Source organism: Pleurodeles waltl, chromosome 8 (genome assembly GCF_031143425.1).
Source record: "Pleurodeles waltl isolate 20211129_DDA chromosome 8, aPleWal1.hap1.20221129, whole genome shotgun sequence".
In the NCBI taxonomy this organism is placed as follows: Eukaryota; Metazoa; Chordata; class Amphibia; order Caudata; family Salamandridae; genus Pleurodeles; species Pleurodeles waltl.
In genome coordinates this window covers 1,201,431,908-1,201,454,812 of record NC_090447.1, presented here as the reverse complement: position 1 = coordinate 1,201,454,812, position 22,905 = coordinate 1,201,431,908, and the positions used below count along the sequence as shown (strand labels likewise).

General features: G+C 47.3%; 1 protein-coding gene across 2 annotated transcripts in view; it reads right to left on the bottom strand.

Annotated features, from left to right (window-relative positions):
- The window catches only part of PROSER1 (proline and serine rich 1), a 157,422-nt gene that overhangs the window by 68,123 nt on the left and 66,394 nt on the right, over positions 1 to 22,905 (bottom strand). For both annotated transcript variants that reach the window (XM_069205486.1, XM_069205487.1), the window contains exon 7: positions 4,486 to 4,569. In XM_069205486.1, coding sequence (XP_069061587.1) covers positions 4,486 to 4,569 — 84 coding nt within the window. The remainder of the gene's footprint in view (positions 1 to 4,485; positions 4,570 to 22,905) is intronic.

Here is a 22,905-nt window from a genome sequence, read left to right as displayed (position 1 = left end):
AGATAGGAGGGGAGAAGGGCAGATTGGAGTGAAGTAGATTGGGGCAGAGTGGTGTGGGATAGGGTAGAGTGTGGTAGGCTGGGGTGGACTGGAGTGGGGTAGACTAGGGTGGGGCTAGAGTGGAGTGTGGTAGACTGGAGTGAGGTAAATCGAAGTGGGGTATATTGGGGTAGAGTGGAGTGACGTAGATTGGCGTGGATTAGGTTGGAGAGGGGTAGATTGGAGTCGAATGAGATAAACTGGGGTAGTTTGAAGTGGGATAGATTGCAGCGGGGTAGATTGAAGGTGAGTAGACTGGAGTAGAGCAGGGAAGATCACTAAAAGGTTCAAATTCATGCTAGACCTCTCAGATGGGTAATGCAGATGAGGGGGAAAACCCTAAATTGTTGAGGTGGTTATCTCCCTACAGGGAATGGACATTGTAGTGGGTTACAGACCTGTGACTGACCATGCCAATGTAGTTGGCCTTTACAGGTTTTTTCCACTATGATGATGAGAACTACCAAGGGGATAGTTAAGTTGCTCTTTACCTATAAGCCTCTAGTATTTGGTACCCAATGTTGCCAGGGCCTGTAAGTTAAATGTCTCTAGGGGGCTGCAGAACACACTGTGCCACCACTACAGAGACAAAGCAAGGCATGTCTTCAGGCGTGCCCCAACAGCCTGAGGGTGCAGTTTTAAAACTGCATATTGGACCTGGCAAATAAACCTTTTGTTAGGCCTAAACCTATCTTTTGTGACATTTATAAGTCACCTCTAAGGCGGGTCTTAACTTCCTGTAGGACAGGGTTCATGGTATTTAAAAGGTAAAGCATGTGTACTAAACTTTTACAATGTCCTGGTAGTGAAAAATCTCCAAAGTCAGTTTTTACAGTGGCAAGGCTGGCTCTTCCATAGAAAAGCCCTGGGTTAAATTATCATACTTTAGAACGCATAGCTTCAGTTTGAGAAAGCTAGAATCATAATTCACTGACTTAATTTAATAGTAATGTAAAACAGAATCTAATGGTCAAATCAGATTTTAAATTACTATTTTGAAAATGCCACTTTAAAAAAGTTGTAATTTTCATGCCTCTAGTAGCCTTTTCAGAGTTAATCCCCACTTGTCTCCTGGCAGTCTGCTGGCCTCCTGCAAGGAGCTGTAAATGGAAATAGCTAATACCATGATTCAATGACTCAAATCAATGGTAATTTAAAACTGAATCTAATGGTTGAATCAGGTTTTTAGAAAGTTGACATTTTCCTGCATCTGGTGGCCTTTTCAGAGTTAATCCCCACTTGTCACCTCGCAGTCTGCTGGCATCTAGCAGGGAAGTATGAAATGGAATAAAAGTGCCTTGGATGGGAGGAGGTGTGACATTATCCAGATAGGATGGCCCAGATGGGTGTGTCCATCAACTGCACGAGCTTCAAGAGGTATCCCCTATCAAAGGGAGATGTATATCAAAGGAAGATATAACTCACACCCTGCTGCTGTCCAAGTAGCCAGAGTGGCAGCAATCACAGTGAGGGGGAAACTGGTTTGCAGTGGGAGTTCTCTTATTTCCCTGGACACACCTCAGGGTTGTCCCCAGTGTTCTGCACAGGGGGAGAACATTTCTGCCATATTGGTGTTAGGTAGAGAGTGGCACTATGGGATTGTTTACAGTAAAACACACAGGATGTTCTGTAAAAGTGGGTAGGGGCACTCTTGGGATCTATTACCTCATTGGTTAAGGAGTATCAATGAAACTCCGCCATGAAAGTGGCTTCCTCAGCACCCTCTTCAGAACTCCTCTGGACCTCTGGAAGACATAAGAAGGACTGCACCTGCTGTTGAAACTGTAATTTCAAGAGCTCGACATGCTCCCCATCTGTCCCCAGGAAAGAGGACTGGACTATAAAGGGTAGTTGGCGGGCCACCTGTTGAGGTCCAGGACCAAAAAACTGAAAAAAACCAGACTCTCTGTTGAGCTCAGCTGACAATCTCCAACTCAACTTGCCCTCACTGTGCTAGTGGCTTTTGGGAGATTAAGTCCTAAACCCAATTGGTGCCCAACAGGTCCTGGACGCTTGACTGTTGTTCGAGTGTAGTCTTTGCCCCTCCAAAATTGCAAGACTGGGCACTGAGACACTTTTTCACAACTTTCGCACAAATTGAAAAAGGGTATCACAAGACCGCCATTGAGCCGCAGCTGTTGAACTGCCAACTCACTGGTTAGCCCAGCTGAAAGGATCCTGACTTCCAGAAAGGTTTCCAATTCTGAACACAGAGGATTTCGCCAGGACCAATGCTGAGCAGCACCCAGTTCACAACAACATCTTCCTAGGTGTGAACATCACCCACTTGAGAGTTTTCTCGCCGTTGACATCGACAGCCTTGAACTTCGTGACCGTGCAGAGGCCCCCCCACTGAGTTTCTGCAGTTCAGCCAGCTCCCATGAGCGAGTCACTCTTCAGTTCCATCCTTAACATTGACCCGTTCACAACCTCAGCAGCGAGGACTTTTTTCTTACAAAAACCCAACTAAGTCAGAAGTAAACTTTCCACTGGAACGAACCTGTAACTGTGCTCCACTGTAGTCAGCCCTTAACTTTTAACCTTGACTCACTCCACCTAGAGCGACCAGATACGCACAGTTGATGCTTTGTATTTTTTTGTTGCTAGAAACATCTAAAACTTTGAAAAGTCATATCTCTGGTTCCCTACATCAAAATTTAGTCTAATTTTATACATTGCAGCAGGAGTTTTATTGTGTTTTCCACCTTTTAACTGTTTTGGTACTGATAAATGTTTTACAAATTTCTCCTAACTTAAGCCTGTCTGCTCTGTGCTACAGCTGCCAAGGGTTTAGCTCAGGTTTAAATTATTGAGACGTAACTGGACCTAACAAGAAATAGAGCCATTATTACTTGAAGAGCGCTAACATCCACTTCAACCAGTAATCCACTTTCTTGCAGTTATGATCTGGTTTCCCAATTGCAGAACATGACAACTTGGTTTTGCAGATATGGTGGCCCTAACAAATAATTATTGAACTGAATGACTGAAGACTAATAATCAGGAAGCCTCCCATTTAATATAGATTTAGTATGTGGCAATACACCCTACATATTCAGACCAGCATATTAGCAATGGGACATATCTGTGAAAAGGCATGTATTCAAAAAATGCATACCTCCAGAAGCCTCTATACAGGAGGGACCTGGACAGGTTTAGAAATCTCCATACTTGGATTGCACATCCTGGAGAGAGGACAAATTGCAACAAACGGAAGAGCCAGTGCGGAATAGGTAAATGATAACATTTAGGCAGCCACAAGGCACATTTTGACTGCTAATACTCAGTTTTCGCTATATGCAACACTACTAAAGGCAGGTAAAAATGCATAGGAGCAATTCCACTTAGAAAACTATGAACACCAAAAACACACCAAATAACGCTTGATTTTCCTAAAAAAAAAAAACACAACCCTATATGGTGATAACAGCTTACCATAAAGCACTACAGAAAAGCAATTGTCAAGAAGGAATAAAACAAAATCTATAGATCAGCAGCAAAAACATCCAGTAAAGCCAGCTTCAGACGGTCAGAATCCAATGTATTACACAGAATGTAGCATATACTGAATTTACTAAAAAAGATGGACAATAAAAAACAGGATACTTGTCAGAAGTGCAAATTAAAGTGATTTCCAGAGCATTGTGGGGTGTTGTACATATTACTAAATACTGGAAAAACTTGAAAAACATATGAAAGATATATGTAATCAGTTTGAGATGGTGGAATGAAATAAGGTTTGTACAGTATGAAATTATGCTTGCCTGGTTTAACATCTTGGACATAAAAATGAATGTGAAAAAAGAGTGCTGTTACTGGCTGTGGTGTGACTGAGGTGAAGGAAGCCATTAACCAACTGAGTGCAAAACTAACGACTTGCGATGACCAGGTGAGAAACATTGACGAATGGTCCATGGCTGAAAAGTTTAGACTGCCATATGTATGGAAATATCACAACGCTTTTGAGGACTTAAAAACACGGAAAATGGTTGCAGGATATTCTCTTTCCCCAAAACAACAGGCTGACCTAAAGCAACAGTATAAATAAATAGCTAAGCAGAGATGGAAGAAACGATATTCAGGAAATAAATATAGAATATTATGGTTACTGCTGCAACAAGTTTTTTAAGGAAAAGGAATATGACTGCTCTCGAATACTACTGACATTGCATGATATAACATGTTAAAAAATGTAATGTGCATCTCAACACGAACACATAAATATTTGACTTCATCGCTAATTTGTTTGCTGTTTATAATGGTTTAAAAATTAAATAGTAAACTAATTACTGTGTAATGTACTGGGAATATGGAAACTGTTTTTTTGAAAATATTACATTATTAAATTATATAATAAAGGCACTGCAACGAATGCAAATTGTAATTAATAAAATACATTTTGAAAAAAAGTATGTCATACATATTTTTCATTTTTCTCAGACATACCGGTTTGGATGGTCCAAGTATCCGTGCCGCTATTCCTTTTCCTTCATTGGTATAATCTTCACCTTCTTTTTTCCCTGGGGTCCCCTAAGCCAAAACAAAAGTGTCTATTTTAGTGTCGATTTAGAACTTCATAGGCTGATGGTAATTACATTAAAAAAAATTGGGTCAGTGTCAATCTAGTGTTATAAACTAGCACAACATCTTTGGAGAAAAGATCACCTGCTTAGTATGCAACGCACTTTACAATTCAGTGCATGTTTTTAATCACAACTACATCAAGACAAAGATTAATGAAATCGAAAGACATGAGATAACATAAAAATCATAATCAAACAAACCATTTGCACTCGATAAAATAAGTTGCTTGTAACAGGCAAGACAGCTGTGACAAACATGTCTGGGTTGTTATGATAAGACTGATACAAGACTGAAAACGCAATCAGTTCAAGATTAAAAGACCACTTTAAAGCCTTCTCTGCGAGAGATTGCCTTTCATGTATATTTGGAAAAAGATGCACAGCCTTCCAAACTCAGACCTCTCATAACTACTAGAATATTGGAAAGAACAAACACAACCTTAAACAAAGCGTATGCTGCGAGTGGAAAGGTGAGAAATCAAGGAAACTCACAGCGAGGCTCAAGCCATACCCGTGTCTGGGATTAAGTTTGGCTTTAAAAGCCAAAGCACGAGAAGAGCCATGAAAAGACTCAGCATGTAAATGATACAGCAAAGGTGATGGAAAATGTGATAAAGAATTTCAGATTGAAAATTGGTTACTTAACAAATGCATGTGTTTCACTTTGACGAACTTTATTAGATTATTGCATTGGCATGTTCAAATTGTAGGTTTTCAATGTAAACCTTTCCCCCACCTCCAATGTTCCAAACACACTGCCATGAGTGAATCAATAGTTGTCAGTTTGTCACTGCACGTGGCCAATATTGCTATAATATGTGGAGCAACATTATTGTCTATTAAACCATACACAAGTGAGCATTTTAGAAACCATACAGCCTAAAATGAATTTCTTCAAGGTGGTTTCAGATTTCAATCTCAATTAAAATGAGGCACAGTAAAGTAAAGTGATTTCCATATCATCACTCTGTGTGCAGCAAGGATTTAAACCCAAATGTTCTTATTACACTTAGTGCAATTCATCCAGTGGATGAGTATCTCTGTTTTTGTTCTTTTTTTTTTTTTTACACTAACAAGGTACATTGTTTTGTCACTTCATCAAGAGTGCCATTGTTTTGCAAGAATTTGAACTCTGCAGATTTAAACATTAACCGATAACTGTGTAGTATGTACTACATTACTGTCAGGTCTAACAATTACCTTCGAGCATTTCTGGTGATATTTACAAACCACAAGGCTGAGTGGTTTATAAATATCACCAGAACCCTAGAATGGCAATACAGGACTAAGGGCCAGATGTACAAACAACAGGAGTCCTCTCCGAATCACAATTAGGAAATCAGTATTTCTACTGTGTGAAACTCATTGAGTTTCATTTAGGGATTCCTTGTAGGTTGCAAATCAACCTACCTCATGAATATTAATGAGGTAAGTCGCAGTTTGTGATCCAACAGGAGTTGCAGCCATCACAGGAATGGTGGCCAGCTGAGGTCAACAGACCACCATGTCTGTGATTGCTTTTAAATAAAGCAATTTTTTTTAATGCAGCCTGTTTTTCTCAAAGGAAAACAGGATGCGTTTAAAAGGGGAAGAAATGAAACCCTGAAGTTTCATTTTTTTAAGATTAGGACAATGTCCATGGGACCACTGCCTGCTCTTAAAAAATATTATGATTCATATTCTCGAAGGGGAAGGGATTCTTTAGGAACTCCTTTACCTTTGCAATAGGTTAGCACCAGTTCTTTGTAGTTACCAGATTTTGTTAGTGTTTCCAACATTACAAGGAAACATCCAAATATAATCAAATATAATCATCACGGTGTGTGTCAGAGCAAAACACTGAAGAGTTACAATCATGTTTAGCGATGTCTCTATCCCAACGGTAGCCCATGATTAGCCCACCACCCACCCCTTATCATACTTATCGGGCGGCAGCCCCTTGCCTCATATTGTTTTTTTCTTGGCGTTCACACCAGTCGACTATCCTCCTCCAGACCGCCAGATCCATTCAGATCTTGGCCCCCCCAACTTTCTCCAGGACAACCAGTAGGGTCATCCAGGGACCCAAATCAATGTGCAGCTCGGAGATCTCATGTCCCACCCGCTTCAAAAGAATGACAAGGTTGGGCAGGCCCAGACCATATGAAAGAAGCAGGGGGAGGGTGTGGTAGGGGTGGGTCAGTTATGCTGTGAAGGAAATTATTTTGGACAATTGGAAGCCAAGAGAAAATCGCCAATTCCCATGGGGCCAAGCACACCTCCCTCAAGTCATCATCATCCAATACGCCTAACCAGCCTTCCCACCTCTAACGAAGAAGTAGAAAGTGGTTTGGAGCATTAATCATCAGGGAACGACAGATCACTGAGATGGCTCCCTTGCCCAATCTTCCCATCATTAGCTTGGCTTCAAGAGGACTGTATTTCAGGATTTGGGTATCCACTCAGAGGAGCACCAGCAAAGCGGGCGCAGCTAAAGATACTGGACGAATTATGCGTGGGAGAGGCTATATTGGTCTTGCATATCTGGAAAGTAATCAACGTTCCGCCCTTGGTGAATGTCTCCCAAGTGTGTGACTCCTATCCCACCGGGTGAATCCAGAAAGACTCAACACCTGCCTGAGTCAGGTAACCTGCCACAACAGTGTTGTGTCCGTAAGGCAATGGTCCCAGTGGATTAAGTGCCAAGCTGCTCTCCAGCAAAGCAAGCAGGGTTACCTCGGTACAGGAGAAACAAGTTGCCAAGGGTATTTGGTTTCCATACAGAAAACCAAGAAGACTGTCGAATTTCATGAGATGCAGCTCAAGATGGTACGCGGGATCATCCCAACCTCCTGTGAACCACTCGCTGATTGGGACCAGATGTGCAGCAAACTAGTACCCATATATATTGGTAAAGCCAAGGCCTCTGTTAAATGGGGACTTCGTGCAGAGGCAAAAGCCACACTGAGTCACCCCTTCGCCTGCTCAAAAGAAGGCTATTATCTTTGAAGTGAGGGATCAGAACCATGTACGAGCAATCTGATGGGGAAAGTTTGTCATATATAAAGACACTGTGGGAGCCAAATCATTTTGAAAATCGAAATACGTCCCATTGGACTTAGCAGCAGGCAGCTCCACTTTTTTAAGTCCCTATCTAAGGCTGATGTGAGGGGTCGAAAGTTGAGGGACAAGGTTGGATCTAGGAGGCAGGAGATATGAATTTCAAGATATTTAAGGGAGTTCCATCTCACCGGTATCCACGGCGTCTCTAGCCACCACCGCTAACAACGATTTGCATACATTATTTTGCAAGACAGATGCTTCCTCATAAAGGCGGAGGATTTCAAGGCACCTGGTGTCTGAAGACCGAAGAAGAGTAGGACGTCATCCACATAGAGAGCAATGCAGTCCCCAATGCCTCCTTCCCTTTGCTATTCTCGAACTCGAGCAACACACTGTAGGAAGCTGGCTCTTTATATGATATATCAAAATTAGATTTAGTGTGCAAAGAGTCCAGGGGTTCCCTTACCAGTAGACTGGGACTTTCTGTAGCAATCCGAAGGTGCTCTTTTAGGGGGTAGTGTGGTCGAGCAGCCTTAAGCTTGTCAGAGAGGAGACTGACTATAAAATACACACACAGTCAATAAATGAGACACACAGCTCAATAAGGAGATCCACAACAATTTACAAAGTCAACACTGCGCTTTTCAGAAGCGGCAATGTTATCCTGTGGAGGAAAAACAAGTACTGCTTTCAGGTATAGCACAGCGACTTACGGGGCCAATCTCCTTGACTTAAGGTGAGTATGGGGCAAGGTCCAAGGCCACACCAACAGGCACAAAAGGCTGCACTGGGGTGGCCGGATGCAGAGGTGCAGTACAGCGTCGGGTTCCCAGTGTTAGTCAATGGGAATTGGTCTTGTTGAAAAGAGTCTGCAGGTTTGGAGAGAGTACAGTTGAGGAGAATCAACAGAAGGCTTCTAATCTTGAGATGCCGAGTAATATGGGGTCCTCTTCTCCATGGGCCAGGTGTGACAGGTGCAGAGGTGTTCTGAGGCATAGGGCTTTCTCCACTGGGAGCACTCATGGTTAATTGGGCCTGCAGGCAGAGGCTGCAGGTGGCATCATGGAGTCCACAGTGTGCAAGTCCAAGGTGGGTTTTTTATCTGGAGGCCTGGAGGACCACGTTGGCACCATGGGTCCATTTCAGCTCGGGCCTGGCAGAACGGGTGCCAGGGTGCTTTTCTGTGTCGTGTTTTTTTTGTTCGTGATCCTCTTAGGTATCATGGGGTGCCTGCAAGATGCAGGGAAGCAGCTCGCTGCTCCACAGGAGTTCCCGGGTCTATAATGAAGGCAGGCTGTCCTCCCAGGCTTTAGGACGCACAACAGCTTGTAGGACTAGTCTACTTTGGCACAAATCGGCAAGAACAGCAGACAGGCCGGCAGGGCTGGGGCCAAGTCAGGTGCTTCTTCCTCAGTCTTTGCTTTTGCAGCTCTTAGGTGTCCTTCATCTTTGTAGGTCAGCAGGAATCTGATTTACTGGTGGCAGGGGCTCCCCTAAATACGGAGTTTAGGGGTGCTTGGGGAGTGTAGGGTAGTAGCCAATGGCCTACTTACCCCTAGGGTCACTACACCCCCTATATGGCCACTTCCTGTGGGACACAGGCATAACCCTTTCCCAGGGTACCTAATTCTGCCAACATCAAGATGGCAGATTTTTTTAATGTTGTGTCTGTAGGAAAGTACCCTTTTTTGGCATGATTACACCCACTTTTTGCCTTCTGTCAATGTGTTTTGACTGTGTGCCCTGTGATCCTGCTAACCAGGACCCCAGTGACTGTGCTCTCTCCCTCTAAATTTGGTTTCTTAGGACTTAGCACATCCCATAATTGTTATTGGTGCCCCCATATAAGTCCCTAGTATATGGTACTTAGGTACCCAGGGCATTAGGGCACCAGGGTTTCCCCCATGGGCTGCAGCATATACTGTGCTACCCATGGGAGCCCATGCAAACTGCGTCTGCAGGCTTGCCATTGCAGCCTGGGTGAAAAGGTGCAGGTACCCTTTCACTACAGGTCACTGCATCACTCCTAAGGTAGGCCCTCCTAGCCCAGAGGGTACCTGTTGTTGAGGGCACCCCTGTATGAGCAGAGGTGCCCCTACAAACTCCAGCACCATTTCACTGGACTTCGTAAGTGCGGGTAAGCCAGTTTACCCATGTACTGGACACAGGTGCCCAGCTACATAATGGTAACGCTGAACCTGGGCATGTTTGGTATCAAACATATTTGAATCATACCCCAATACTGTTTCCAGTATTGGTTATATGATTCCATACACTCTGGGGGCTCCTTAGAGGATGCCCAGCATTGCTACTACTAGTCTTCTGGGATTTTCTGGGCAGCCCGCCCTGCTGCCACCCCTCAGACAGGTTCCTGCCCTCTTGTTGCTTGACCAGCTAAGACAGGGGAAGGCAGAACAAAGGATTTACTGCAGGAGAGGGGGTAACAACCTATCCCTTGGAAATAGGTGTTACATGGCTTGGAGGGGTAGCCTCCCCAAGCCACCCGTATGCTTTGAAGGGCAGACTTGGTGCCCTTCTTGCATAAACTGGTTTGCACCAGTCCATGGACCCCTGGTCCCTGCTCTGGCGTGAAACTGGACAATGGAAAGGGAAGTGACCACTACCCTGTCCATCACCACCCCAATGGTAGTGCTCAGAGCTCCTCCAAGTGGCCACTTGGTTCTGCCATCTTGAATCCAAGGTGGGCAGAGGCCCATGGGAGCATTTGAGTGGCTAGGTCAGGTATGTGACGTCACAGTCCTCTCCTGATAGGTGGTCACCCTGCTAGGTGATCAATCTCCCTTTCTGGGCTATTTAGGGTCTCCCTCTCGGGTAGGTCCTCAGCTTCGATGTGCAAGATTCCAGCAAGACTCCTCTGCATCGTTTACTTCATCTTCTGACCACCGGGACTGCAACTGGACCCTCAAGGAACAGACAACCTGCAACTCCAGCGACGACTCTGCTCTGCAACATTGTTTCACCGGCTCCTTCCAGCAACTGCAACATTTCACTGGCTGTGCATCCTCTGATGGCAACAAGTGTTCAGCCTGCACAAGAAGTAAGAAGGAATCTACCTTGGAGTGAAGGAGTCACTCCCCTGCATCCACAGGCACCAACTACAATGACGAGCAGCTGCGTGGATCCTTTCTCCTCCGGAACTGCGCGGATTCTGCATCACAGATGGTGATCTGGAGTGATCCCCTTGGTCCTCCCTACCAGCTGTCCAACTTGGGAGACAGTAAGCCCTTGCCTCTCCTTGCAGGACAGCACCCCTGTGCACCGCAACTCTTGCAGCGACCAAGGCTTATTTGTTCATCCTCCAAGGGATCTTCAGGCTCCGTGTAGCCCTAGCCCCCAGCACTCCTTTCTGCAAAGCACAATCTCCTGCCTACTGATCCAGCAACATGGGACTCATCTTCAGGTGTGCTGAGTGGGCCTCACTGCAACTCCAGTGCTTGCTGCCTGTGGGGGCTGCCTCCTCTTCTTGTGACTCTCCCAGCTGCTGAGGGTCACCTTGGACTCCCCTCCCTGGGTCGAGTACCCTGGGCCTTGGTGGTCCTCTTCAGCTGTGTAAAACCTTCTTTGTTGACTCTTGCATTTGCCAAGGCGTGTTGGTGGTTTTCCAGCACCACTGACTGACTGCATCACGACCGTCAACATGGGACATCACTTGCATCACTTCTGGAACACCTCTTCTGCTCCTGTGCTGCACTGCTGACTTTCTTCTTCCACCATCGACCTGGTCCTGCATTCACAGAAGGGTGGGCAGTGGCTCCTGCCACAGCTGGAGACTCCAACTCCAACTGGACTTGGTCCCCTTCTGTCAGGATCCTCCTTTAGTTTCCTCAAATCTTGTCTGGGTCTTGCACAGTCCTTTCCCTAAGTTCTCCTGTGGGTTTGGGCGAAACCAGGTACTTACCACTTCTCTCCTGGTTGCTGGAGGCACCCTGGTACTTTGCTTTTGGGGTTCCTAGTTCCTCCAGCTCCCCTCTACTGATTCCACTTCCTTGGGTGGGGGACTGCCTTTCACATTCCACTTACTTAGTATATGGTTTGGTCTCCTCCTAGGGCTTTCACTATTTACTATTGTTTTTACTATTTGCTATTGCTTTCTATGCTAATCACTGACTACTAATGTGTACAAAATGTGTTTACTTACCTCCTATTGGAGTATTGCCTATTCAGTATTTTAGTATTTGTGTTACTATAATCAAGTACCTTTATTTTTGTAACACTGTGTGGTTCTTTCATGTGTATAAGTGCTGTGTGACGGTAGTGGTATTGCATAAGCTTTGCTTGTTTCCTAGATAAATCTCAACTGCTCATCCACAGCTACGTCTAGAGTGCCCTGGCTTCCTCTACACTGCCTACACTTCATTAATAGGGGTCAACTTATACACCTGGACCTGGTATAAGGTGATAACACCATAGGTGCTCACCACACACCAGACCAGTTTCCTACAGTGGGCACATCACTAAGAAGAATCGACAAAGACATAGCAGGGGTATACTTGCTTGCACAGATATGCCCTCACATGTAATATTATGCACTCTGCCGCAAGGCATGCTGTAGCGGGGACTTACATTTATTGCATGCAGTGTTAGGTGACATGGTACCCAGGCTGTGTGCCATGTTATACTTTCACTTATAGCTGCACCAAGAAACGTACCCTGCAATGGCAGTCTGCATGTGCTAGGTGAGGGAGCCCTGAGGGTGGCACAATACCTGCTGCAGCCCTTGTGGACCCTTATAGTATCTTTGCCCTAAGTACCAGGTGTACCATTTACTGGGGGCTTATAGGGGGCAAAGGTATTGACAATTGGGGAACAATTGCACAGTTTTAGGGAAAAAAATCTGGCACTGGGTACCTAGTTAGCAGCAATTTAGTGCACTTTCAGTTAACATTGCTTTGAATACCAGGCAAAAAGTGAGGGTGATCATGTCAAAGAGGGTCACTTTCCTACACGCACTGAATCAGAGGTGGTAGAGGCTTTATGGGCAGGGCAAACAGGGGTGACAGAGGGCAGCCCTGACGAGTGCCTCAGCGGATCAGAAAGGGTTGAGAAGGAACACAGTTCACTAGAATCTGGCCAGTAGGGGTGTAAGAGATCCGAAAGATTACGAAAGAAGAGCCTGAAGCCACCCCGCTGGAGCACAGCTTCCAGAAATGGCCACAAGACAGTGTTGAATGCCTTCTGAAAATTGACAAGGAGGGCCAGGGAGTGGTGTAGGTGGTTTGCTTGAGAAAGGGCCAGCTGCACCCTCTGAATGCCCTGTTGTGTGCTTCTGCCACATTGGTCTGGGTGGATTAAGTAAGACAGGGTGCTACTCAACCTAGTTGCGAAGGCTTCTGCGAAAATGTTAATATCCACATTGATAAGAGTGATCGGCCAGTAGGATGAACATTGGTTTGCGAGCAGGTTTGCTTTTGGTATAACCACTATAGCGGCACTGTCGAGATCAGGGGGAAGGAGACACATTTCAACACTTCAGCAGGGCTTGAAAAATCATACAAATTTTACTAGACCTACAGGTTGAGTAACTTAAATAATCTACTCAACCTAACTCTAATGTACTGGACCTGGAAACGGGTCTAACATTGTGTGATCCTAGGCAACTAGTTTGCAGAGTCACCTTTTTCTTAATTCTCACATATGATTGCACCTTCAAAAAAACTCTTTTGTTTGATTAAGTAAACAAATGTTTGCTGCATGTATCATAAGAATCTAGCCCACGTACCTATGAGGTCAAGCCCACATAACCTAGGACTTCTTTTAGTTTACTAACAACTTTGCCATCAGAACAGAAGTGTTTCTCAGTTTGTTTAAGGAATTAATTTAAATAAATATACTACTAAACCATGATGTGGTAACATATTGTCATCTACACACAGTTACTTTCCAAGAAATATCTAAAAACCTCTCCACTAACTTGCAGATTTACTGATAAAACCATATAGTGTACTAACAATCTGTAAAAATTAGGTTTCAGAAAACATGTCCTTTGTACATCAACATGTAAAATATTCTGATTTGTTTTCATCCTATTAAAATATTTTGTCATCACACAGAAATATAAAAAAGGGCTTTCACAACTACTGAAATATATTTTGAAATGTTTGCACAGTTGACTTAGTCATTTAAATGTTGTGTGTTATGAAAAACCTGACACCCTATCTCCTTTTATTTTACATTCTAAGCAGAGTCCTGGAGCTCTGCAGTCAGAAGGAAAATTAATTGTAAGAAAAACTGACTTTTGACCTCTGTCTCCGAACACCGAGCAAATGTAACATAAGAACAAGATGTAAAGGCATCTTTTATTGCCTCTCCACTTTTCAACTGAACTGAACATCTATTTGGTGACAACTTGCCAGAAGGGGTAGTTAGTATTAAAAATAGCTCGACCTAATCAAATAAGACTCGCCAGGATTTTTCAAGCCCCGTTCAGTGTAAAGAGCCAAGAGGAGGGGTATTGTATGGGTGCAACAGCGCTTAAAGAATCTGATGGGGAACACATCATGGCCAAGGAATACCACCTACAGGTCTTGGTAGAATGTCACAAAGGCCTGAGCAATTGCAGGTAACTCCTCACATAGGGCCCCTGAGGAGTCTCTAATGGCCAGTACTATCCTGTTGGAGACATCCCACTAGCCAGTACAGAAGTTAGCTAGACTTATCTCTGGACTGATATAACCGCTGGGTTGATGCTGTCCAGCACTCCTTTGTCTCTTCCAGAGAGACCTATTGCAGTATAGACTGTGTTAGCGCCAAATGGCATTCAATGTCTCCTGGGTCTCGACCACGAGCCAGATGCTCCAAGGTAAGAATCTGGGCCTCCAGATCCGTGATCTGCACCAAATGGCATTCTTCCTTCTTCCTCACATAGCCTTTAAGCAGACAACGCAAAGTAGGCCTGCATGTCGCCCACAGGGTCCTAGCAAAGGACCCAGAGCCATTGTTGGTCTGAAAGAAGGCCTGTAGTTCCTCCGCAATGAAGACTATGCAGTCCTAGTCTATCAGATGCCACGCATGAAGTGATCACATCGGAGAGAGAGAGCCTGGGTGTGTCCCCCATTCTAGAAGGAGGGGTGCTTGGTCAGAAATGCTTTGTGTCATGATCCGGATGGACTGTAGCAGCAGCAAGTCATAGGCCGGGAGCCAAATCTGTTAAATTCTGGATTCTACAATGGATTCTACTTTGTGGACCACAGGCATCCCGTTGGGCAGTATTCCATGTATGCTATACGTCACAGAGACCAAAGGATAGAGCCAAGGAGGTCACTTAGAGGTATGCACAACCCCCCCTGGGCGCAAAGCGTCGGTTGTATTCAGTGAGGACACACCAATCAAGGTAGTTCATGGGGACAGGGGTACCACCAGATTTTGGAGCACCTGCAGGGTTGACTGGAAGAGCTGCTCAGGAATATAGCATGGGACAGAATTAGAGTGATTAGCCTCCAGGCGCCCTTCATTTTCCACATATGTCCCCTGGGGTCTTTGTGGGATGAAGAAACTGATAATGGAAATGATCTATATAGGAGAATGGTGACCCCTCTCGAGCCCCTAGAGAATCTGGCATGAAAAATGTGATCATATCCAAACGGTCTGAGGAAAGGGCAGTTGGTTACAATGGGGTGTGTCTCCTGGAGAAGGACCACATCAGATCTATATGTTCTGACATAGCGTAACAGTCTAAAAGACTGCTCAAGTTACAGGAGATGACTTCGCATGGGGGGGGGAACCTAAGAGACACAGGCCGATTCAGGGTCCCACAGAAATGGGGTTAGGTCAGTGTGCAATACTATGGAGTCTAACACATAGAGACATTTGCGGTGGAGAACTCTTGTGATGGTGCATGCCTGAAAAGAAAACATTTCAAAACAACAATCCAACTCAAAACAACACATTTCCCCCCCACATTCTCTCCTTCCCCATAAGTCCAACCCCAAAGCATCTGTTGCCCTTAAAAACAACATAAAGTTAACTATGTCAGGGGAAAGCTCAGTCAAGGTCTCCGGTCACCTGTAGAAAGGGTGACGGTGCCTGACAGCAGCATCTGACATTGGACCATTAGGCATTATATTTGATCCCTGAATGGAGATTCTCCCTGAACCCCCCAACCGATCAACAAACTAATTGCAGGAGATATGTCACCTCTCCTGCTGGGTGTGTACATTTGAGAGCACAATGGCGCAGGCCAGTATAGTATGATATGCAAAGACCAAGGGTGCACAGGTTAATTAATGAGAGAGCTGGAGTTAAGAGAGGGTCGCCTCAAGGTCGATGGCACTCGGCCCCCCTATGCAGGAGGTGGGCTCACCGATTCAGGTCTTCTACTCTGGCCCAGTTGGTCTTTCTTGGAATGGGTATGTCTTTTCAAGGGCACTCAAGCCGGGAGGAGTGGAAGACGTTCTGTCAATCTCAGTTCTGCTGGGACTGCAGAGCCTGTCCGCTGCAGGGGTCGACACTCTGTTGCCCACTTCCAGGCCTGTTTAGGGGTGTTGAAAAAACAGGTCGTAGATTCAAAGATCACCTTGTGACAGGCCAGGAAGAGAAGCATATATTGATCCTTAAGCGCACAAAGCTTCTGCCTGACACCCTCAAACGAACAGTGACACTACTGACTGCGTTGGTATAGTCCGGGAAGATCGTGTTTTTGCCATGAGGAATAGCAGATTTTGTTGAGTCCAGGCTTCTTGGAATATAACGTAGCGGTCCAGGTGGTAAGGATCTGTATTATCACAGGGCGGGGTGGAGGTGAAAGTTGTTGTGGGTTCCCTTTAGCATCTAAGTGGGGCACCCTTATTTTAGCTCTAGGCCAGTAGCTTGTGCCCATTCACATATGTACATGTTTTATTCATGTTATAATTTTTTTTAAACAGCTTACTTTCAGCGCATTGTTTTTATATTTTCATCAGCTCCCTTTTCTGAGAAGACATAGTTGTTTGCACGCATTTTGCTGTGACCTTTTGGAGTCTGTCATGTGGCATACACGATAATATTCGTATCCGTATCGCCGCTCAAGGAGTTATGGAGTCAACCCTCAACTCTAGACATATTATCACGTCAGGCCTGTCCCTAGAACACAGCATGTTTTGTTGTATGAAGACCACGTAGGCCTAGGGAGCGTAGAGGGTATTCCAGCCATGGCCGTCCAAGGATGTATACCGTTTCATTGACAGCTTTGCAGATCCTGACCCTGTCTTTCCAGCCAATCGGGAGGATTGCCAGCAGACAATGGGCAGACCCTTGCCCATCTATTAGGAATGAGGTTGGGTTCTTCTCATAGACCGGGACAGGCAGAAGGGCTAACACCACATGGTTTCAGGGTTTAGACATTAGGGTGTAGGTAGGACTCATTAGGTTTTATGATTAGACCAGGATGGTGGGATTGTTTATATTCTTCACATTAACAGCAATAATAATCACTGTTTTATGGTTCATCTGCCTAATCATCACATCACAGCTCCGGCTTTTTTTTTTTTTAAATAAATAAATTGGATGCAATTGCTTGAACAAATATATTGAAACCTATCTTGCATTGGCAGGCGTGAAACTTTGCATAACTGAGAGAAAAGGGTATGATCGCTTCACCACGAGTTCCCTGAGGAGTCAGAGTGTCATGTTTGTATGCTGCCACAAATCACCTTTACTTTCTAGGTTTAGGTGAGGTGCTGCTTGCTAGCCGATGAAGTCAGGCAGACATCTTCCAGATGGTGTGAGACCGACTCAGTAACCCACACTCTGTGGTGCCCCTGCCCTAAACTACGCAGTCTTCCCCCACGGTAAGAGTCCTATGACAAGGTCTTTTAGTAGGGGCATGATGCCCCTACTAAACAATGAGACAGTTTATCCGTCGGGATCTAGGTCCGGAACCACTGCTCTAGGAGCCATCCATCCCGGATACCTCTGCCTCCTTCGGAAAACCAATCAGGGAGAAGTTGTTTCTTCTGGATCGTTTTTTGGCGTCTTATGCCCTTCCTTTCTGGCAGCCGCTGTGGAGATCAGTTTGGAGCTCTGGAGCCTGAGGGTCACTACATCATCTTCTGTTGTTGAAATCCTGGCTTCGGTTTCAGTCACCCTCTCTGCCACTTGGCACAAGTCTTGATGCATGACTGAGGGATCAATGTGGACACCATCTGAGACGCACAAGGACACCCCTACGGGCAGACCAGTGCCAGTGCTGAAGTCGTCACTATCACATCACATCCTGTGGACTCGTTCAACAAATAAGTGAGGCCAAATGGGCCCACCAAGTCATAGTCATCTTGTTACGACTCGGTCGTCCCATTTCCAGGGGGCGCTGTAAGGGGACTGTCAGAAGCCTGGGAATCACCTTGAACACCTATCTAGAGTCCCTTGCTGACTCCTGTTTGTTTCTCTTTTCTCCATGGTACACTTGTGTAGGACTACATTTGCTTCTTGGGACTGCAAATCCCATAATGCACAGCTTGGTAGTCAGGAAAACCCGGATTCTGTTTCCCATTGTTTTCAATGGGAGAAGTCTAGTTGCTCCTTTTCACTGGATCCTCTCCTCCAGGACTTGCAAGTGTCGGAAACCACACACACCTGAAACCTCTCCTGTGCAGCACAGCTTGGAACTGCTTATAAGCAGCCATTTCCTCAAGCTCCCCGTCGTGCATCGGACTTCGATTCCTTTGTATTACAGACCCTTTGTCAGATGGTGTTCCAGTTTTGTTCCTGTCCTGTTCTGTTCCAGCTTGATCCTGTTTCCTGTTTCTCTGCCCTGCTCCTGATTGTTCCAGCCAGAGTCTGCTCCCTACTTCTTAGCCTTGTACCTGTTTGTTTCTTCCAAAGCCTGCTCCCTGTTTCTCTGCCCTGCTCCTGCCTTGTTTCAGCCTGAACCTTCTCTCTGTTTCCCAGTCCTGTTTACTGCTCATTTCCTACTCCCTGTATTCCAGTCCTGTCCTTGCCTGTTCCAGCCAGAGCCTGTTCTCAGTTTCCCAGTCCTGTCTCTGTCTGTCCCAGCCAGAAGTTTGCGCCCTGTTTTCAAGTCCTAGACCCGCCTTTGCTTCAGCCTGAGCCTGTTCCTAGTTCTTGCCTCTGCCTCTTTGTTTGTTCCCTTCTGTTTCTGTTTCTTCTTGGTTCTTTGTGTCTGGTAAGTGTTCTATCAGTCTTCACCAGTGTATACGTGTCCTCCTGTGTACTGGGGTTGGCTCCTTGTTTCCAGGAGGCAGTTCCAGCCCCCATCCTTGTCCAGTGTTATACGTTGTATTTCATGCCTAACAGTGACAGTGTGCTATTGCTGTTTTCTCAGGAATCGCCACTGTGTTTCCAGCTGGACCCACAAGAGCGTGTCCTGTGTATGTAAGTACTATCCTTGTTTGTGCTCTAGGGTCCAGAGACAGAATCACTTCTGCTGCCTCCTTTCTATGGGGCTAGCAGGGTGACTATCTGTAAGAGAAAACTGCACAGAGGCATTGAGATTCCCTGTCACTGTGGGAGGTTCTGCGCCTTACTCTGTGTACAACCCCAGCATGTTTGTCCACTGGTAATCCGTTTCCTGTTTGTTCACACAAGGGTTGCTCTGCTTTTACTTTCCTGTTTCCTGTGCCTATCCATAGCTGTCCTTTCCGTGTATGCCTTTAGCTGCTCCTCTGCCCCAGTGTACTACCTCTTTAGGATATTCGGTGACCTCAAGGGGTGTCCCAACCAAAGTCCTGATCAGACCCGCCCGAAACCGTGACACATCTCCCCTCTCGATGTACCACAGCTGATGTTACAAGGCCTCTTTCAGGGACAGCACCAGTTATTCAGGGTGCAGCCGAGCGGACACCCCACCCTCGTCATGCAGTGCAATGCCTCTGCAAATATAGGGCACCAGATCACTCCCTCTCAAAAAATGCTGCAATTAGGGTCAGGTGCATTCATCTTTACTGTGGGTTTACCGCCACCACAGGTTTGGCTCACGACTCACAGGATCTGCCCGCTCAGGTCCCCAATGCGCCAGCACGTCTGACATGCCTGAGAAGGTCACTGTAGGGGGGTGAAGGCTTGCTCACGCCCCTTCCGCCTTCCTTGTCTTCAATCACCAGAGAAGAAGGGTCCCCGGGGATCCCACAGTCCACCTCACCAGTCCCACTCGAGAGATTCGTAGCCGCTCCAATTGCATCAGATTTTGGCGCTGTGTTGGTCACGCTCCAGCAGCGTGTTCAGCCATGGGGCCAAGGCCACCATCCGAAGGCTTACAGTCTCAGATGAACTACAGGGGCCCCCCCCTCTGTTCACTGAGGGGGCCGTTCACCAGCCCTACCGGGCTCCAAGGTGCATCGCTGGGAGACACTTGGCGTATCCGGAGGCAACAGTCACAGGCTGTTTACAGGCCGCAGGAGAGAAATATGGTGGCCATCAATTTGGCAAAAGCCTGCAGTGCAATGAAACAGCGCTGCGAGGCCGCCGCAGATCTGATGTCACCTCAGAGAGGGAGCAAGGAGGGCGTCTAGGGCACCCAAATTGCTGGGGAGCAGAAAATGGGGTCTGCCACAGCCGTTCTCTGGCAGCATTAGGGCTGACTGAAGCTGGGCGATAGGAGCTCCTTTAAGGGTCAACCGCTATCTTGGCCTCCTTCGCCACGCCAGTTAGCACCAGGTTAAAACTGATGGAAAAGTATTACTGTTTTGCAACCGGAATTTGGTTGTAAAACAGTAATACATATCTTACAGATTCAGTATTTGGATGGGACGCAATAAACACGCCTATTCAAAATACTGAATCGCAAATGCAAAGAGAGCGACCTCTGACCTGTTTTGGTCCAGAGCTCGCCCCCCACGTCGGCAGCACCACCCTGCTGCCTCGTGCCCCTGACCCCGGCCCACGCTGCTGCTAGCGTGTTCGAGGCCCGTGGCTTCTGCCGCTTTTTCGCCGTTCCTGTAAGTTTCTTTCCACTTTTTCAAGCGCCTGCCTCCTTGCGCTCTAGCCCCCTTTTGTGCCCTTTCTGACTGCTGTATTCCAATTGTACTTGTGCCATTTAGCGTATTTTTGTGACTGTTTCTGAATTGTGCCTTTACTCGTGTTATTTTGCCTTGTTTCCGGCTTTTTCGCCCCTTGTGCGCTCCCCCCTCGCCGTTCTCTCCCTGCCGCTGCCTCCCCGCGGCCCCGCCCCCCTCACTCCCCCATTCGCCGCTCCCTCCCGCCTCCCAGCTGCTCCTCCCTCCCCCCTCCCTTCTTAATGGCTGGCGCTGCGCGTCGCGAGTGAGCGACCTCTGACCTGTTTTAGTCCAGAGCTCGCCCCCCACGTCCGCAGCACCACCCTGCTGTCTCGTGCCCCTGACCCCCGCCCACGCTGCTGCTAGCGTGTTCGAGGCCCGTGGCTTCTGCAGCTTTTTCGCCGTTCCTGTAAGTTTCTTTCCACTTTTTCAAGCGCCTGCCTCCTTGCGCTCTAGCCCCCTTTTGTGCCCTTTCTGACTGCTGTATTCTAATTGTACTTGTGCCATTTAGCGTATTTTTGTGACTGTTTCTGAATTGTGCCTTTTGCCTTGTTTCCGGCGTTTTCGCCCCTTGTGCGCTCCCCCCTCGCCGTTCTCTCCCTGCCGCTGCCTCCCTGCGGCCCGCCCCCCTCGCGCCCCCATTCGCCGCTCCCTCCCGCCTGCTCCTCCCTCCCCCCTCCCTTCTTAATGGCTGGTGCGCCAAGCCCGTCTGCGCCCGTCCGCGCCCAGCGCCACCCCTCCTGGTCCTCACGCCCACGCGCCACCAGCCTTCGCTACTCAGCCAGCGAACTCCACGCACTCAACCCTGGCTCCTCGACTGCCTGCTGCCAAGCCACCCCGAAGCACACCAAAGGACCTTTTTCCTGCCGCAACTGCAACTTCACCTGCAACAGAACAACGAAGCCTGCAACAACCAACACAAACCACCTGCACTGCATCCTCCTTAACACACGCTCCACACGAAAGCACGCCATCGAGCTCTGGGACCTGCTCGACACCACCGCCCCAGATGTAGCCTTCCTAACCGAAACCTGGTGGAACGACTCCTCGGCCCCATACATCGCCATCGCCATCCCTGATGGCTACAAGATCACCAGAAGAGATCGCACCAACGGAATCGGCGGAGGAATAGCCATCGCCCACAAATCCACCCTCAAGAGCCACACCCACACGGACGACACCCTCAAGACAGCCGAACACCTCCACTTCCAGATCCACACGGACCCCAACACTACCCTCGGAGGAACCCTCATATGCCGTCCTCCAGGACCAAGAGCCCCCTTCAGCGACACCATCTCCGACCTCGCAAGCACCCACGCCCTCGCCTCTTCAGACTACATCCTCCTGGGAGACCTCAACTTCCACCTGGAGAACAACAATGACGCCAACACCGCATCACTGACCACCAACCTCTCCAACCTCGGACTCCGTCAACTGGTCAACACACCCACCCACATCGCCGGCCACACCCTTGACCCACTCTTCACTACAAGAAACCACATCTCATTCAGCCACACCTCCGAACTCCACTGGACCGACCACCACTGCGTCCATTTTACCTTCAAGAAAAACACCGAACACCACCGCACCCCACTACCGCCTCACCGCCGCTGGGGAAAAATCACCGAAGACCAACTAGCCAGCACCCTCGCCAAAAACCCACCACCCGACCCCACCGACCCGGACTCTGCCGCCATCAACCTCCAACAATGGATCCTCAACTGCGCCAACATCCTAGCACCACTCAAGAGACCCACCGTCAACCAAGAAAAGAAAAAACCAGCCTGGTTCACAGACGAACTGACCACCTCCAAACGCACCTGCCAGAAACTCAAGAAAAAATGGATCCTCGAGCGAACACCCAACAACCTTGCTACCCTCAAGGAAGCCAACCGCGAACACCACCAACTGATCCGACTCGCCAAACGCTCCCACTTCACAGAACGCCTTAACAACAACGCACACGACTGCAAGGAACTCTTCTGCATCGTGAAGGAGCTCTCCAACCCCAACGCCAGCGTCAACGACGTCCCACCATCCCAGAAACTCTGCGACGATCTCTCCACCTTCTTCTACCAGAAAATCGCAGCCATCCACGACAGCTTCAACACCGCACCTCCGCCTGACCCCACCCCCAACAACTCCTCCCACGCCGACCGCCTCACCACCTGGACCCACGTAGACGACGCCAAAACCCTAAAGACCATGAACTCCATCCACTCAGGATCTCCCTCAGACGCCTGCCCACATCACGTATTCAACAAAGCCGACGTCACCATCGCCCCCAAACTCCG